The 16,665-nt window shown below is 52.7% G+C and overlaps 1 protein-coding gene across 1 annotated transcript; it reads right to left on the reverse strand.

The window, feature by feature from the left end:
• Positions 1–6,703: 6,703 nt before the first annotated feature.
• On the reverse strand, positions 6,704–9,550 carry NKX2-5 (NK2 homeobox 5). The gene is made up of 2 exons (XM_049776080.1): positions 9,220–9,550; positions 6,704–7,365 (listed from the first exon to the last, which is right to left on the reverse strand). Exons 1-2 carry the CDS (start codon positions 9,548–9,550, stop codon positions 6,704–6,706), a joined length of 993 nt encoding a protein of 330 aa, XP_049632037.1.
• Positions 9,551–16,665: the final 7,115 nt, after the last annotated feature.

Genomic DNA, 16,665 nt, shown 5'->3' on the forward strand with positions numbered 1-16,665 from the left:
AAATACCGGTGGTGCCTTTTGGGACCACTGTATTGTAAGTGATTCATCACTTTGTGTTCTGAGTCAGAACAATAGCACATAGGATAGGTTGTTTGCCTTGCACTCAGGTGACATGGATTTGTTCCTCGACATTCCATATGGTCCTGGGAGCCTGCCTGAAGTAATTTCTGAGCACAGAGCCAGAAGTAACCCCTGAGCATTGCTGAGTGTGGTCCCAGTAGCACAGCGGTAGGGCATTGCACGTGGCCAAACCTGGATGGATCCTGATTCAATTCCAGACAATCCATATGGTCCCCTGAGCCTGCCAGGAGCGATTTCTGAAGGAAGAGCCAGGAGTAACCTCTGAGCACCGCTGAGTATGAGCCAAATCTTCCTCCCCAAAAAAGAAAAGACTTTGTGTTTGTTACTAATGAGCCAATTTTATCTATATATTTGGGGCCATTTGTGCTTCTCCTTGAAATCTTTGATTGTTATTCTTGTGAAATTTGTTTTCATTAATTTTTTGGTGTGGAGGCACAGCGGGTGATGTCAGGGGTTACTCCTCACCTGCGCTCAGAAATTACTCCTGGTGGGCTTTGAGGGGCTGGCGATATGGGATACCAGGGATTGAACTTGAGTCGGTGGCGTGCAGAGCAAATGCCCTACCTGTTGTATACTATTGCTCTGGCTTTATTTGCTCATTCTTTTACTGATCACATTATACTATACCCACAAAGTGCCAGGTATCTAGATGCATGGCATATATTACTGAACCAAACCATACTTTAGAAAGTATTAAGGGCTAAGGAGAAAAATACAAGGGACTTCCAGATTATGGGAGTGCCATTTAAAGTAGGGTGGTCAGAGAGTGTTTTCTCCTAAGGTGAGGTTTGAGTTCAAGTATGAAACAGCTGGTGCTTCCAGCAGACAAATAGCATTCATTCCACCTAAAGTGAACAGCCAGTGCAAAGGCCCTGGGCAGCAGCATGTCAGGTGTAGTTGATACCTGCCCTCTGAGGAAGCCACTTTTGTGGGGAGAGACAGAGCTAATGTGAACTCCTAACACCAGTGAGACGTCCTCAAACTGGAGTTGGGATGTGGTAGGAATAGGAGCACTGGAAAGGAGGGGGCTGGCTGCTTGCTAACTCCAGCAGGGTGACAAATCCCTTCTAAATCTCACTTCATCTGTTAAATGGAGTCCATGGAGATCAGCTGATTAGAGGGCTTTGATGACCTCATGTGAGGGCGGACCAGCCTGGCCCCCAGTGAGCCCCTGTGGGGACATTCTCTCTTACCCCTTCCTGTGGGACCCCAGGAACAGATGGACTGTCTGGGAACAGCCTTTTCCCACTTCCCCTTCCTGCAGGGGTGGGGGGCGAGGACACTGGACTGCATCATCCTCTGGCTTGGCTCTGTAGTAGTCTGCCCTGTACCTCTCCAGTCTCCACCCTTTCCCCTTTCCCTGTTGCTCCATCCTCCTCCCCAGAAGGACTGCTGGACTAGTGCTGCAGCCTCTGAATTGGGTGGAATTGGACCATCAGGAGACCTGAAGAGAGGCCCCTGGAAACCCGCCTGCCTCTGCCCCTCCAGCCTCTGGAGCCCAGCTTAAAGGGCCACTTTAAAGGTTTCCCCACTTGTTGGATGATGAGAATCACCTGGTTCCAAGCTTGTCTTGAAAGGGGCCCCTGGGTGTCTAGTTGGGGGAGGTGTGGAACAGGACTTGGGCTCTGTCCCACCTCCCACTTGCACCCTGTCATTGGGCCTCTTTAAAAAGTGTCCAGAGGGGCTCAGAATCTGGTCTATAAAGAGCCATCTGAGTTCAGCAAGCTCAGGGTCCCCTGACTCCACACCCTATAATGGTCCAAAGCAGGGAAATGTCCTTTACATTTGGGGTTTTCATTTTTCTTTCTTTGAGCGATAAGACTGGGATGTGCAAATTAAGCACGTCCTGTAGGAACAGATGTAGGACAGTAATCCATGCTGTGATCCCTGCAGCTGTGGGCCAGGGCAGGGTGGGGGGCCAGAGGTGCCCCTGTATGAGGAGACTGATAGTCACTCACCTCCTACCCAGCTGCTATACTGCCTCTGAGAAGCAGCAGCAGTGCAGTGTGGGGGCGGGCTGGGGGTGGGGGACAGACTGTCTCCCCTACCCCCATCCCAGCTGCCCATTAACTCCCTGAAGTGGGATCTTATGTGGGTCAGCTCACTCTAGACCTCAGTTTCCTATCATATCCCAAGTGCAGAAAATCTTGCCTACCACCTCCTGGGCTTGCCTCTGCTGGCTGGCGTTATTTGCCCAGAGAAAGGGCCCAGGAATTATATAATAGAATGGCCAAGTGCAACTCACAGCCCTCTCCCAAGGGGTTTGGTTTCAGCAGCACTCTGGCACCAACAGGCTGAGCCACCTTGAGCACAAGACCCCTCCTCTCTGTGCTCCATCTTGCTTCAGGACTATGACACACTTGATAAGCTCCGTGCAAGTGATAAAGCTGAGCTACAGCCCCTTTGCCAGGAGCTGGAGTCTAGTGGATGAGTCTCTAATACCCTGGGGCCCAGGCCTGCGGTCTCCAGTTTTTGCTGAGGGGCGGAGCTTGGACTATTTCCTGGAGGAGGTTCGGGGTTGAGTCTGGAAAGGGAGCTGGAAGCCCACAAGAAGGTTCCTGGCTGTAGTCAAATTCACTGCACTGAAACTGGCCAATGAATTCTGTACCTGTTTAAGTATAGGTATAGGACAAAAAAATAAATATAGGTATTGATACACAGCTCAGCTTAAACTGTGGGCCATGACTTTAACAAAAAAAAGTCCTAAAATAAATTATGATTCAGCATTAGTAAATGTCTGGTTTGTGTACTTATTTTATATATGTTTATCTACCTGGGGTTGCATATTAATTTCTCCAGCGTAAGTTGATCATGAGAGATTTTTTATTTGTTTAAGAGTCCTGGAGGTATGTGGACAGGCCTTGATTTAAGGGGGAATTTAAAGTTAAGATGGGAGCCATTGGGTGTGGATTAGCTACATATACTGGTGGGAAGAAAGCCAGGGACAGGACAGCACAGTGAACCTGCATGGAGGACATGGCCACCTGGTCCAACAAAGGGGACCTGCAGCCCAGACTGCTCTGCCACTGCAGCTCTGGATTTGGGGGACTGCTGGAGTCAGCTTGTCTCTTTTTGGACGTGGGAGGGGACAGGGGGTTGAGTCACACGTGGTGATGCTTGGAAGTTACTTCTGGCTCTGCACTCAGAAATTACTCCTGGCAGTTCTGGGGGACCATATGGGGTGATGAGGATTGAAGCTGGGTTGGCTGTATGCAAGGCAAATAAATAACTTACCTGTTGTACTATCCAGTTCCAGCTTTTCTCTTTTCAAAGGTTGTCCCATTGTCTCCGCTGTGTTGTTTGTGTTTCTTTGGGGGGGGGGCTCACACCCAGCTGTGCTCAGGGGTTACTCCTGGCTCTACGCTCAAAAATCACTCCTGTCAGGCTCAGGGGACCATATGAGATGCCGGGATTTGAACCACCGTCCTTCTGCATCAAGGCAAACGCCCTACCTTCATGCTATCTCTTCAGCCCCCACGGCTGTGTGTTTTTAACTTGAGGTCTTGTGGGACTGGTGCTTCAGTTTTAGTAACTGAGTTGGGTTCCTTGAATTCTTTAAAATAGTGGGCTTTGTGTCCCACATGATCCCTGAGCACTGCCAGAAGTAATTCCTGAGTATTGTATAGCCAGGAGTAACTATCTACTGGATATCACTGGGAGTGGTCCAACCTCCCCTATAAGTAGAGCTAGAGAGATGGCACAGGGCGGCTCCTGCCTTGCAGCCAAGCCAGGTTCCATCCTTGGCACTGAGCCCCTCCAAGAGTGATCCTTGAGCACAGAGCAAGTCTTGAGCCCTATGCATTCAGTGTGTCCCCCCAAAATCACAAAAATAAATATTACTAGTGATCAGGTGCTCCACCAGCTCAGCACCACCTTGTCTCAGCACACTTGCACTTTGCGACCCAAGGTACCAAGCACCCCACTTGCCTTTTCTCACTCTAAATTTCTCTCAATAATATTTGGAACACATATATGCAAGATTTAATCTGGGTGACAGTGGGCATTTAGATACTTCTTACCCTGCAGCTTTGAGCACTTAGGGCCAAGTGGAGTCTTCGCTGAGCTCCGTGCCTGCAGCTGGTTCCTGAGTAAGATTGGTTCTGAAGCCTGAGGTCCTCACCCTGGGTGAGAAGATGTGCTTAGTGGGTGTCAGCTGGCTGCATCTTTCTGAGACAAGCACTAAACTTCTGTGTCAGAGGGTTTTTTTACCAGCTCAGTTGAGGGCTTGTTTGACCTTGCCCGAATAAGGATTACATGTGAGATCTCGGTATGACAGGACAATCCATTCAACCATTGTCAGCCACCACTTGTGAGACTTTGAAGACAAAGATGACAGAAAGAGCATCATCAGAGATCCCCAATGGTGAAAGCAGGATTGCCCTACGGTATTGAAGGCTGTGGGATGTCAGTTGTCACCCCATGCCCACCCCAGCAGACCCAGGACAGAAGGGAATCAATTCTCTGGTCTCATTCCAAAGACTTCAGAGGGAAAGAGCGGGGGGGAAGTGAGTCTCCTACAAGAGTTGCCCTGGACCTATGAGGCTGTTCACAGGGGAGAGATTCACAGGATTCACAGAGCCCCAGACACTCAGCCCAGAGAGCACATCGCTGAAAAGAATGAGAACATGGCTGTGCCCTGGTTCATTAGTTAGGTAAAGGCCAGCAAGAGGGGTGGGGGGTGTGTGTGTGTGATAGCACAGTGGTAGCATGTTTGCCTTGCATAAAGATGACTCAGGACAGGTCTGGGTTCAATCCCCAGCATCCCATATGGTTCCCTGAGCTTGCCAGGAGCGATTTTTGAGCGCAGAGCTAGGAGTGACACCTGAACAGTCAGATGTGGCCCCCAAACAAACAGACAAAAACCAGCATGGGGGAGCTCAAGCTGAACCCAGCATCTTCACTAGTCTGATGAGGACCTAACAACAAGGAATTTGAGTCCAGAACTGGACTGAGCTCAGTCCTTTTTTGTTCCTTCACATGTCCAACCCAGACCCTGTGCCCCTATTGCTTTCAGTCTCTGGGCTTCTCCCTTTCCCAAGGGGTAGGCAGGAGGGGGGAGCAGGGGTCCAGTGGGGATCTCCTGATCACACTGAGTGGGATTGCTAACTCTACTTGGTACCAGGGGCAGGGAGGGGGCACATTCAGCTGCTCTTGTCCCTTCTACCAGCCATGTTTTGGCTGCTTCAGGAACTCTTTCCTTTGTTTTCAGCCAGACTAGATCTCCCTGCCCTTCCCCACCCCCAACACCTAGTCCCTCATTTCTTAGGGCAGAATCATAGAAGATCCTTATTTGGGTTCCATCACAAAGTACAACCCTCTTTCAGCTGTCTTCCTGAAGGTTAGATCCTCCCTGTTCTAGGACTTGGGAAGAGGCACTGGGAGTCAGCTTCCCTGCAGGTTCCTGACCTTCAAGATTCTTCTTGGTAACCTTGTTTTAAGAGGAAAAATTATGGGAGGGAGCAGCGACAGTACAGTAAGTAAGCTTGCTTCTCAGGTGGCCAACTCTGGTTCAATCCTGGTATCCCATGTGGCCTCTCTTCTCCCCGCAAGTCCTTCCTCTAGGAGTGATTCCTGACTGCTGAGCCAGGAGTAACCTCCGAGCATCACATGGTGTGGCCAAAACAAAACAAAAACAACCCCCAAAAACAAACAAAAGGAAAAATCATAGCTATCTGGTTTCATAGACAATGGGGTCTGAGTTGGTTTATGACTCTGCAAAACCTGTGCAGCAATTGCACTGGAAGCAAGGGCCAAATTCATGAACTGTCCCAGAGAAGACAGTTGGGTGTATGTGTGTGATGGTGGTGGTGATGGGGGGGAGGGGGTGTAAGGACAGAGGAGAATTGATTTCAAGCCACAGCCACAGCTCCAGGCTAGCAGAGGTGAGCTCAGCCCGGGAGAAGCCTCACGTCTGCTTCTGTCATCTTCTGTCACCACAGAAGGTGGGCTGGGGAGTTGAGGAAGGCTTGGCCAGGGCGTGGGTTCTGCATTTCTCCATCTTAAAGTAGGCTGGAGGAGTTTAGGTGCACAGTTGAGCTGGACCAGAGCTAGTATCTGCAAATAACTCCCCCCTCCGAGTCAGTGTGCTCAGTTTGAGAAGAGCATCTCCTGGGTGGGTTGGTTAACTGCCCAGAATTTGTCAAAGATGACAGAAACCTGCCCCGAGAAATCACCTAACAAGGAGCTCGCGAGGCCGCCTCGGCTGGGCCATTATTTGTTTGCTTAAGGAAGGCCTTCACCAGCTTAGGGCCGAAAGAAGCAGACGCGGCCGGTCAGCGCACTCTTTTTTAATGGGAAGGAAGTTCCTTACAGCCACAGATAAAAACATAAATACGGGGGGCAGGGGCGGGCGCCGGGCCCAGGCACGGGGAGAGGAGGCCGAACGTTAGGGCCCTGGCACCGGGTTGCCAGTCCCAGGGCCCTCGGGGTGCTCCTCAGGGCCCGAAAACCCTCTGAGGCGCCACAGCTCCCGCGCGCGCGGGGCCGGGGACGCGGGTGCGCACGCGGGAAGGGAGGAGGACGCCTGGGGCGCGCGGGCGTCGGTGGCGACGGGGGGCTCCGCGCGCCGTCGGGGGACCTCGGAGGGTCAGAGGGGCCTGGCCGGGCCGGGCGGCTCCTTTCCCTACCAGGCCCGGATGCCGTGCAGCGCGGACACCCCCGCGTTGCCCTGCGCCAGGCCGGGGCTCTGCACCGCGTTCAAGTCCCCGACGCCGAAGTTCACGAAGCCGTTGCCGGCGGCGGCGGCCCCGGCGGGCTGCGCGGGGCCCGGGGCGGCGGCGGCGGCGGCCGGGTAGGCGGCGGCGCAGCTGTAGCCGGGGCCGCAGGCCGCGCCGCCGTAGCCCGGGTAGGCCGGGTAGGCGTTGTAGCCGTAGGCGTTGAGCCCCACGCCGTAGGCCGGCGCGTAGGGCGCCGAGTCCCCGAGGCAGGGCTTGCCGTCGCGCACCAGCACGGGCACCGCGATCCTGCGCGCGGGCGGCGGCGGCGGCGGCGGCAGCCCCACCAGCTCCAGAGTCTGGTCCTGCCGCTGCCGCTTGCACTTGTAGCGCCGGTTCTGGAACCAGATCTTGACCTGCGTGGACGTGAGCTTCAGCGCGCCGGCCAGCTGGTCGCGCTCGGGCGCCGACAGGTAGCGCTGCTGCTTGAAGCGCCGCTCCAGCTCGTACACCTGCGCCTGCGAGAAGAGCACGCGGGGCTTCCGCCGCCGCCGCGCGCGCGGCCGCTCGCGCTCCGGCCCGTCCGCCGCCGGCCGCTCCAGCTCCGCCGCCTTCTGCAGCGCGCACAGCTCTGCGGGGAAGGAAAGGAGGGAGGAAGGAGAAGGGAAGGGAAGGGAAGCGAAGCGAAGGGAAGGGGAGCGTGCTCGCTCGCAAGGAGAGCTGCCGACGGGCCCGCGCCCACGCCACTCGGGCTCGCGGTCTGCGCGCTCCGAGGGTCTCTAGGCCTATTCTGGAGAAAGGTGGACGGGCAGTCCCGGGAGACTTGGGGCTGCAGAGGAACTCGGGGAGGATGCTTCGAGGGGAATGAGCTTAGGGTGGATTTGTCTAGAGAACTTAGATGAAGTGGGTATGTGGGTGGGGGGGGGGAGGAGTGTACTATTGTTTAATGAAAGAAGAAATAGCGGCTGGAGCCAGAGCACTGCGGTAGGGCTTTGCCTCGTACACAGCTGCCTGGGTTCCATTCCTGGCATCCCAAAAGTCCCCCAAGCCTGCCAGGAGCCATATCGGAGCGCAGAACCAGGAGTAACCCCTGAGTAATGCCGGGTATGACCCAAAAACAACAACAAAAAAGTAATAATGTGCTGGGCCGGAGAGATAGTATGGAGGTAGAGCGTTTGCCTTGCATGCAGGCAAGAAGGACGGTGGGTCGAATCCTGGCATTCCATAGGGTCCCCTGAGCCTGCCTGCCAGGAGCGGATTTTGAGCGTAGAGCCAGGAGTAACCCCAGAGCGCTGCCGGGTGTGACCCCAAAACCAAAATGATAACAACAACAATGGTGATGTGGGGCCCAGAACCACAGCATAGCTGTAGGGCGTCTGCCTTGCACACATCCAACACCAGACGACCCCGATTCGATTCCTGGCATCCCATATGGTCCCCCGAGCCTGCCAGGAGCAATTTCTGAGCGCAGAGCCAGAAGCGACCCCTGAACGCTGCTGGGTGTGACTCAAAAATGACCCCCCTCAGTAATGATAATAATGTGAAGAAGGCCACATTCTGATCCACCTTTCCAGTCTCAGGAAGACACTTCCTGAGCCATCATGGGAGCCCCCTCTGCTACCCTAACCTCTCCAAATTGGACGGCATTAGGCCAGCTTGTCTCCACAACATGACCCCTTTCCTCTGCCCAGCCATCCAGCCTCTGTCAGTCCAAATCGCCATCAGACCACCTGCCCATCCTCCTCCTCCTTCTCCGCTCTCTACACTTTTGCCTAAGGTCGACGTTTTCTCACTCTTTCCGCTAGAGACCCTCTTGCAAGGCCTTGGCCACCCAGGGGGCGGAGAGAATTTGTCTGCAAAAAATAAAGGTGCCCTGGCCGAATCCGAGATTTCACAGAATCCCATTTTCGAACCCAACTTTCTCTTTCCAACGCCTCGGACCTGCTGACACCCTTCCTCCCCCCCCCACCCCCCAACAGTCTCCAGAAATTGGAGTTAGAGAGGGTGAGCTACAGAAGTTGAGCTACAAAAGTTCCTGGAACTCCCAGAGTCGTTCGTTGTGCCCATAAAATGCCCGGCGGGCAGCTTTAAGAAGTCCTCGTAGTTCCCGTCAGATCCTCAAAAGATTGCTGAGTTCCAACGGGACTGTTATTTAAAAACAAAAACCAGCCTGCCCTCCCGCTCTCGAGCCCGTGTCTCTCTTGAGACCGCTCCGTGGTTCCACTCGCGATCATCCAGCCGCCGGGCTTTGTTAGGCCGATGTCTCCCCCTTGGTCTTTGTATTAGATCGCGACCACCCCACAGTTGCTGAAAACGTAATTCGTTTTGGCGGGACTCTGGGGGCCCGGCGAGAGCCTTTCTTGCTCCCGTGCCCCCAGAGCCGGGCATGCCGCGCCACCCCGAGACCAAAGTCCCCCTCTCCCGGCGTGAAGACCGAAAGGGGCTCCGAAGCCAGGACGGGGCTGGGGCTTCTGCCTCACCTTACCTTTCTGATCGCCTCGCGGGTCCTTGGCCGGGTCGGGGTCTCCGTAGGCGCGCGGGTAGAAGGCGGGGACGGCGGGGAAGGCGGGCGCGCACTTGGCCGGCGAGGGCGCGGCGCCCAGCTCGGCGCGCAGCTCCGGGAGGCCGGGCGCGGCGGGCTCGGGCCCCGCGTAGGCCTCGGGCTTGAAGGCGGCCAGCATGCAGGAGGCGGGCGCCAGGGTGGCCTCGAGGCGCGCCGAGAGCTCCCCGGCGGCCAGGCTGCGCTGCTGCTGCTCCAGGTTCAGGATGTCTTTGACCGAGAAGGGCGTGGGCGTGAGCGCGGGGCTGGGGAACATGGTGGCGGCGGTGGCTCAGAGCGCCAGGTGGGCGGCGGAGCGCGGCACGGCCCACGGCCCCGGGCAGCCCCTCTGCATGGTGCCAGCCGCCGGCCGCGCACCCTCCCGGCTCGGGCTGTGGCCCCCGGGGCAGGTAGTGCGGCGCTCGGCGGCCGGAGAGGCGGGCCCAGGCCGGAGGAGGGGGGCTCAGGCTGCCATTGGGCCAGGGGCCGCGGTGACAAGGGCGATGAGCAGTTTGGCGTCGCCTAATATAGTCATAAAGCTTAAAAAAAATCCTGCTCAACTTTTTAAAGGGACCGCCACGCCTTTGGAAGGAGATCCGTTGGGATCCCACAGCCCAGAGCTCTCTCTCCCAAGTCTTGAGGCTGAAAAACAAAACAAAACTATAACCACCGGGACCACGCTCAGAGAGGAGCCGGATTCTCTGCCCGAGGTTGCAGACAAGCCCTTTGCACCTGAAACAATAAGCGGAGTGAGGATAGAGTGAAGAGAGGGGAGAGGAAAGGTTCTATTACTGTAGATTGAGAATAAGAAGGAATAAAAAATAAAAATAAAAAGAGTAAGAAGGAGACCTTGCGGGACCCAGTGGCACTAGGGAGATTCCTGACCAGTAGGGGTGGCTTTGGCTCTGGGCTCAGCGGAGCTGAAAGGAGAGGTGGGTGGCCTCGAGATGTATACTGGGGGTGGAGGGCTCATCTCCTCCAGCAGACACAACTTCAGGCTGCTCTGAAGTCTGCTGCCAGACCCCTCCCCAAGAAATAAGCTTCTATATGGAAACACCCAAGATGCCAGCCTAACCCTGGCTTTCCAGAGACTAGTCCTCTCAACATTCCAGCACTCAACTGCCCCATTTCCCTGTTCTGCATCCCAGTGTTTCCTGGGATGAGGTGGTGGACACTCAGGTCTCTTTGTGTGTGTGTGGGGGGGGGGGGCGGACAGACAGGGACTATATGGCCCCATCTCACACGGGACTCTCCCCCACAACACACCCGGAGAAGATGGCAGGCCAGGCCGTGGGGGAAGGACTGGGCAGGCAGGAGAGTGTGGATTGCTAGTGGAGGTCAGTGGAGCAGGAATCCACTGCCAAGTTCTAGGAGCATATACTGCTTAGGCCTGGCCATGTTCTGGTCACTTTTCCCTTCAGGTCCCTTGGGAGAGCTGATGAAGGTTTAGGGCCTTCCTCACATCCCAGAACACTGCGGGGGGGGAGGGGGGAAAGGGATGCCTCTTTTGGGTACATTTTCTGGAAGGCTCTTCTCAGACCAGAGGCCCTTTACCCTTAGGTGAGTTTTGTCGGGAAAGTAACAATTTCCCAAGGCCTGGGTCTCACAGGGTGGATGGATAGAAGTGGGCACAGATGCTGGTAATGGAGATGGGGGGTGGTCTGTTCCCTGCAGTGGTAGTTTTCAGAATGGGGAGCAGTGAAGAAGGGTTTGGAGTAGAGGGAGGACAAGTGAGAGAGAGTGAGGCAGACAGACAGACAGACAGACAGAGAATAGAGGGTAAAACTCTTGCCTCGCATACAACATATTCCTGAGCACAGAGCCAGGAGTAACCCTTGAGCATTGCTGGGTGTGGACTCTAAACACTAAAAGGTGGTGAGGGCAAGAGACCCCTCTGCCCCCTCCCTCCCAGAAGGAAGTACCCAGAACTGGGAATGAAGAAGGAAACTGCAATGGGGTACCCAGGTGGGATTGTGAGTGTAGCAGGGAGGCCTGGTCTAAATTGGGGACATTTCCTTCGGTCAAATTCACGCATCCAGGACCAGTGGCTAGGAATAAGGGTGAAAGAGGAAGGAGTCATACAGATTGGTTGGGGGCCTCTGCACACTCAGCCTATTTTCAGACACAGCAGGGAGGCCCAAGCCAGGTGGTCACAGAGGATCCTTGATGGGTCCTTCCCCGAAACAGTGCAGCTCTGGGAATCTGGGCACCTTTTGGGAGACTGGCCTTTCTGTGTAGGGGAACCCCAGTTGCTCCCTCATATTTCTGAAGCCCCCAGGCAGAGGAGGGTGGCTGCCTCCCTTTAGTTAGCCCTTGCTCTCCAGCCTCACTCAGCCGGTTGGCCTTTGAAGGTTGTTTTTGGGGAGTGGGAGAGGATGCCTATCGCCAGGCGGTGACGTCTGGCAAACGAGCCACATCCGATTCAATTAAATGTCTCGCTGAAAAGAGTGCAGAGTGACCAGCGAGGGTCCTGGGAGCTCTAAGTGAATGGCCGGCTGGGCAGCTTGCGATGACAGTTTGAAAGATTAGCATGAGCCGAGAGCTGAAATATTACCATTTAATGGGGAACATTGAGGCTGCATCCGGAATCCCTGGTTTTAGGTGGTTGTGTGTGTGTGTGTGTGTGTGTGTGTGTGTGTGTGTGTGTGTGTGTGTGTGTACATGCGCATGTTTTAAGAGTTCTGGAGAAAGGAAGGGAGGCATTTCCTTTGCAAATTTGGTGTGGATTTACCACCTCTTTGAGGATATGGGGACTGCTTGTTGCAAAGGGTCAAATGTTGTGAAAATGAAAAGAAAAAAATTCCCTATTTGGAAAAACTGTGATTTTTTTTTTTCTATGCACAATCCGCTCTGTGAGTCCAGAGTCATTTCTCCTGGCTCATAAAAAAAGGATCTCAGAGTTATTGGTGTGTGTGTGTGTGTGTGTGTGTGTGTGTGTGTGTGTGTGTGTGTGTGTGAGAGAGAGAGAGAGAGAGAGAGAGACAGAGAGAGACAGAGAGAGAGAGAGACAGAGAGAGAGACAGAGAGAGAGAGAGACAGAGAGACAGACAGAGACAGAAGAGACAGAGAGAGATACACAGAGAGGAGACAGAAAGAGATGAATATAGATAAATACATGCAAAGTCAAACGGGGTCGAACTGCGCCAGTCTTCGCAGAGCAATTACTAACTTTTCTTTGCAGGCCTCACTCTTTCTGAGCGAGTTAAAAAATGTTTTCTTTAAATAGATGTTGCAAAGGTTGGGGGTAGGGAGGGAGGAAACTTGATTCTCTGGCCCCATCAGGGGACGCATCTTTCTCCCCTAGGCCGGCTGATCCAACCTGGCCGGCTCGCTGAAGCTGCTCTCGGGCCAAACTCGAAGGACAAACAAACCGCCTGGAGCCCGGAGAAAGGCCGGCGGAGACAAAAGGCGGCCGTAGAAGCGACAGCGAAATATCTCTCCATCTAATTTCCTTGCCTCGCAAAGAGCTCGGGGCTTTCAGATTCGCCAAATTCCAGGATGGCTCGAGCGCGCGCTGGCTGCACATAAAATATTATTAATTGAGGAGCGCTGGGTGCGCCCTGCGCCGGCTCCCCTAGGCCCCCCCCCCACTCTCCTACCATCAGCAGGGCCGGCCGCAAAAGGTATATATGATTAATTGAAAGATAAGCTGGAACTATCACCGGGAATGTCATTAATGCGCCGGGGAGACGCGCGGTGGAGACAGGCAGCGTTATCCGCGGCGCTATCTTCAACAACGCCTCTCTCGCGCCCGCGCCGGGGAAACAGATGGGGGTTTTCGTCTGGGACGCTCGCCCCGTGTTTATATTCGGGGGAAGAGTCGCAACGCGAGGGAGTCCCCGGCGGGCCCCCTGATAAATGAACATTAGCACTTTTTCGGACTACTGTATCAACAAAGGGGCCGCAGCGCGGCAATAATGGGCGAGAAAGCAAACAGAGGGCCGAGAGCGGCCTCTGCTCTTCGTCCGGCTGATGGATGGATGGGCCGGGGCGGCGGCGCGCCCGGATCGGGGTCCGGCCCGGCCCGGCCCGACGGCCTTCCCGGCCTCGGGCTGGGGAGGAGGTTGGGTGGGGGGAACCCGGAGTGGCCGCCCTGGCCCAGGGCTTCCGCCGCACCGCGTCCGCACCTCCTTCTGCTCCCCTCCGCCTCCCCTGACCCCCGTCCTACCGCGCGCCCCCTCCAGAGGTCCGGGTCGCCGCACCTTGTCCTCCGCGGGGCCTGTCTTGACCTGTCCTGGAGGGTGTCCGCTTACTGCGGTCACTGCGAGGAGTCTCAGTCTCAGAGATGAAGAGATGGGCTGAAGGTCATCACGGAGGAAGGAAAGCATCGGGATTTCAACTTGGGGCGACTACAGCGCGGTCGACTTTAGCGTGCGGGTAGCTGCCCTCTCAGTAAAGGGAAGCAAGAAACTACACACACACACACACACACACACACACACACACACACACACACACACACACCACCCCACACTGCATACACTTCAGAAGCCCAACCCAGTAGTGGGATTATTTTATTTTATTACTTTATTGCGATATAACGATAGAATTGCACTCCTACGATGATCCACTTTAGGTCTACGCTTTAGTAGTCACAGGATGGTGTAACTTTCACACAATGGTTTCTGGGTGGTTTTCATAATACCGAACCCCACCCCGACCCCCAGTAAAGGAACCTGGAAATTGTGTCCCTCAACTTAACTCTCTTTCCCCACCTCCCACTTCCCTGACACCAGACAACTAGACTCTCTACTTTCTGGCTACAGATTGGGTTTTTCTGCACCTTTCCCACAAATGTGCACCGCATACTCTGTACCCTTGTGTCTGGCTTCTTTCACTCAGCATCTTGTTTTCAGGGGTTCTTCCTGCTGGAGACCACATCCAACCCATCTGCATTTGGTTCCGGATTATGACCGACTAATAGATTATTTTATGGATGCATCTCATTCATCAGTAGCATGTTTGGGCTGTTTCCATCTTTGGGCTGTTTAGAAGTAATTTTACACCTATTTCTAGCCCAGAACCAGCCATCTCAGAGCCTGGGGTGGGGTCTTGTCTATGTCCCACTCAGTGAATCCCAGCACTCCCAGGCCATCAAGCCTCAAGGCCTGAGAGCTGTGTGATCATTCTGGAGGGCCTGTGCTTTCTGCCTTTGCTGAGAAGTTGTCAGTAACAGGTTCCACCTTTCCCCACCGTCTGCCTTTCTGGGCATTCTGAACAGATCCCTGGAAATACTCTGGACTCCCACACATTGTCTGTGGCTTTTGGCTTAGCTGGCCCCAGGATCTTTTCTTCTGCTGCTCAGTTGGGACCACAGCAGGACCCCTGACCACCTAAACGTCCCAGCTAAGTTATTTGCCTGTTTCCAGGGCCTGGAGCCCACAGTAGGGAAGGGTGCAGTGGGCAGATCCACCAGGCCGTGGATATTGTGGCTGTTTTATCATGAGTGTGGGGGACAGTAAGTAAGGAGAAGCCCAAGAGCTTGGCTGTTTGCTCCCACTCCCCAGCCTCCAGGAACTTGGGTACTCAACTTGAGTCAAGCAGAGCCTCTTCCTCTCTGACTGGGGCTGTTCTGCACTGTTCTGGGTCTGCTCCAGCAGGGTTCCATGCTCCCTCTTGAGCTGAGCCATCAATAATTGACCTGAAATATATGCTCTTCCTCCCTATAATCACCTCTTCTTGGTATCCCTGGGTGCTGCTTTCAATGCCCCTTCCTGGCTGTGTCTTCCAGGTGCTCCCTGGATAGTGGAACGGGCAGACAGACAGGCCTCTGAGTGCCTCTCACATAACAAAGGAAACCAAACGGATTCAGATGGGATAGGATGGCTGGTCACTCACTGCACCTCAGGAGCTGTGGGGAGCGTGCTGCCGCTGGAGCTGGAGCTGCACAGTACCAATAAAGAGAAAGTGATTCCAATAAAGTGAAAGTATTTTCACTGCAAAGACAGTCATTCTCAAAAGAGAATTTCAACTTGTACAGAAAACAAAATGAATTCAAGCATTATGATGATACATGATTAAGATGACTTTTAGGATTGCCTGAAGAGTGAGATGCAGTTTATTTGATATCCTTAAAGCAATGGTTATTTTTGCTGCTAGCCTTATTCTAATTTATCTTAAGGAATAGTATCTTTGTCACTTGGAGAAATATCTTGACTTTAACACGAAGTTATGTATTTAGGATCTGCGTAAATGATTAAAAGCAATGTATACAAAAGATTAATATGTAACAAGTAATTAAGATACTAATTTTGTAGTAGTTGCATATTTGGGAGAGTGACTGAAGAGACAAGACAAAAACAAAACAAAACTCTTGTGCACAATAAAAACAATAACCAAAAACCAAGACAATAAAAAAAAACCTAAAAACCAAAAAGTCCCACAATACTATGAATAGAATCAAAGAGAAAATATGCAGGTTTAAATGCTAAAACTCAAGATAGCAGATGCTGATTTCTACATATGAAAAACGTTTTCTAAATCAGTAACAACTGATGTTTCTTTAAATCAGCTGTTCTCAAAACAACTAAAAAATGACTAAAAGCAGGAAATCCTTTCTGGTTTAAAAAAAAGAACTGAAATGAAGGGAAGAAACACAACAAAGGAAAAAAGGCAACTTAAACAGAGAAATGTTTGTTCACTTAGTGTAGTGACAAAAAATAGTTTGGCAATTATCTGCTTACAATGTGAATTGAGTAATTCATCAATTGATGATAACACTCTTCAGAGCACGGTGGTACTGTCAAAACTAAACATGCAGAACAAATATTTTCTTTTCTAAGACTATTCTATAGGCAACCACGCTAATCAAGATATCTTTATTATAGTTTATTTATTTTAAAGAAAGCATTAAAATAGCTGAGGGAACTAAATACAAATTATGTTGATCAATAGAACAATAGAATAAATTATGAGAAAAAATTGCTTATATATATTCTCACAGATACATATTGATATATATTAAACATCAAACCAAGATATAGAAATTTTTGTTTTAAATGTACACATATATTTCTCTGGATTTCTTCCAGAAAGGTAAACAACTGGGTAATGAAGGAAGCTTGGGGGGGCGGTCAGGGATAAACATGGTATTTTCCATGATATTTTTTTACAATGCCTTTTTCTCACCCTTTACTTCTTAAAAAAGCAAACATAGTGATAGCCTACAATGGCTAATAGGGTGCTTGCCTTGCATGCAGCTGAAGTAAGGTTTGATTCCTGGCATCCCATATGGTTCCTCAAGTCCCTGGGAGTAATTCCTAAGAGCTCAGAGCCAGGAGTAACCTTTTAGCCCTACTGGGTGTGACCCAACTCCTCCACAAACAAAGCAACAAAAACCATACGATGAATACACATTTATTTAGCATTAAAGAAAAGAGTACAAAGTGAGAT

The sequence above is a fragment of the Suncus etruscus genome, chromosome 6 (assembly GCF_024139225.1).
Source record: "Suncus etruscus isolate mSunEtr1 chromosome 6, mSunEtr1.pri.cur, whole genome shotgun sequence".
In the NCBI taxonomy this organism is placed as follows: Eukaryota; Metazoa; Chordata; class Mammalia; order Eulipotyphla; family Soricidae; genus Suncus; species Suncus etruscus.

Excerpts from the sequence above, each read along its gene's own strand:
- NKX2-5 (XM_049776080.1), bottom strand. The coding sequence starts at position 9,550 with ATGTTCCCCAGCCCCGCGCTCACGCCCACGCCCTTCTCGGTCAAAGAC. Across the intron at positions 7,366-9,219 it reads CCCGCGAGGCGATCAGAAAG|AGCTGTGCGCGCTGCAGAAG; the intron begins GTAAGGTGAGGC and ends CCTTCCCCGCAG.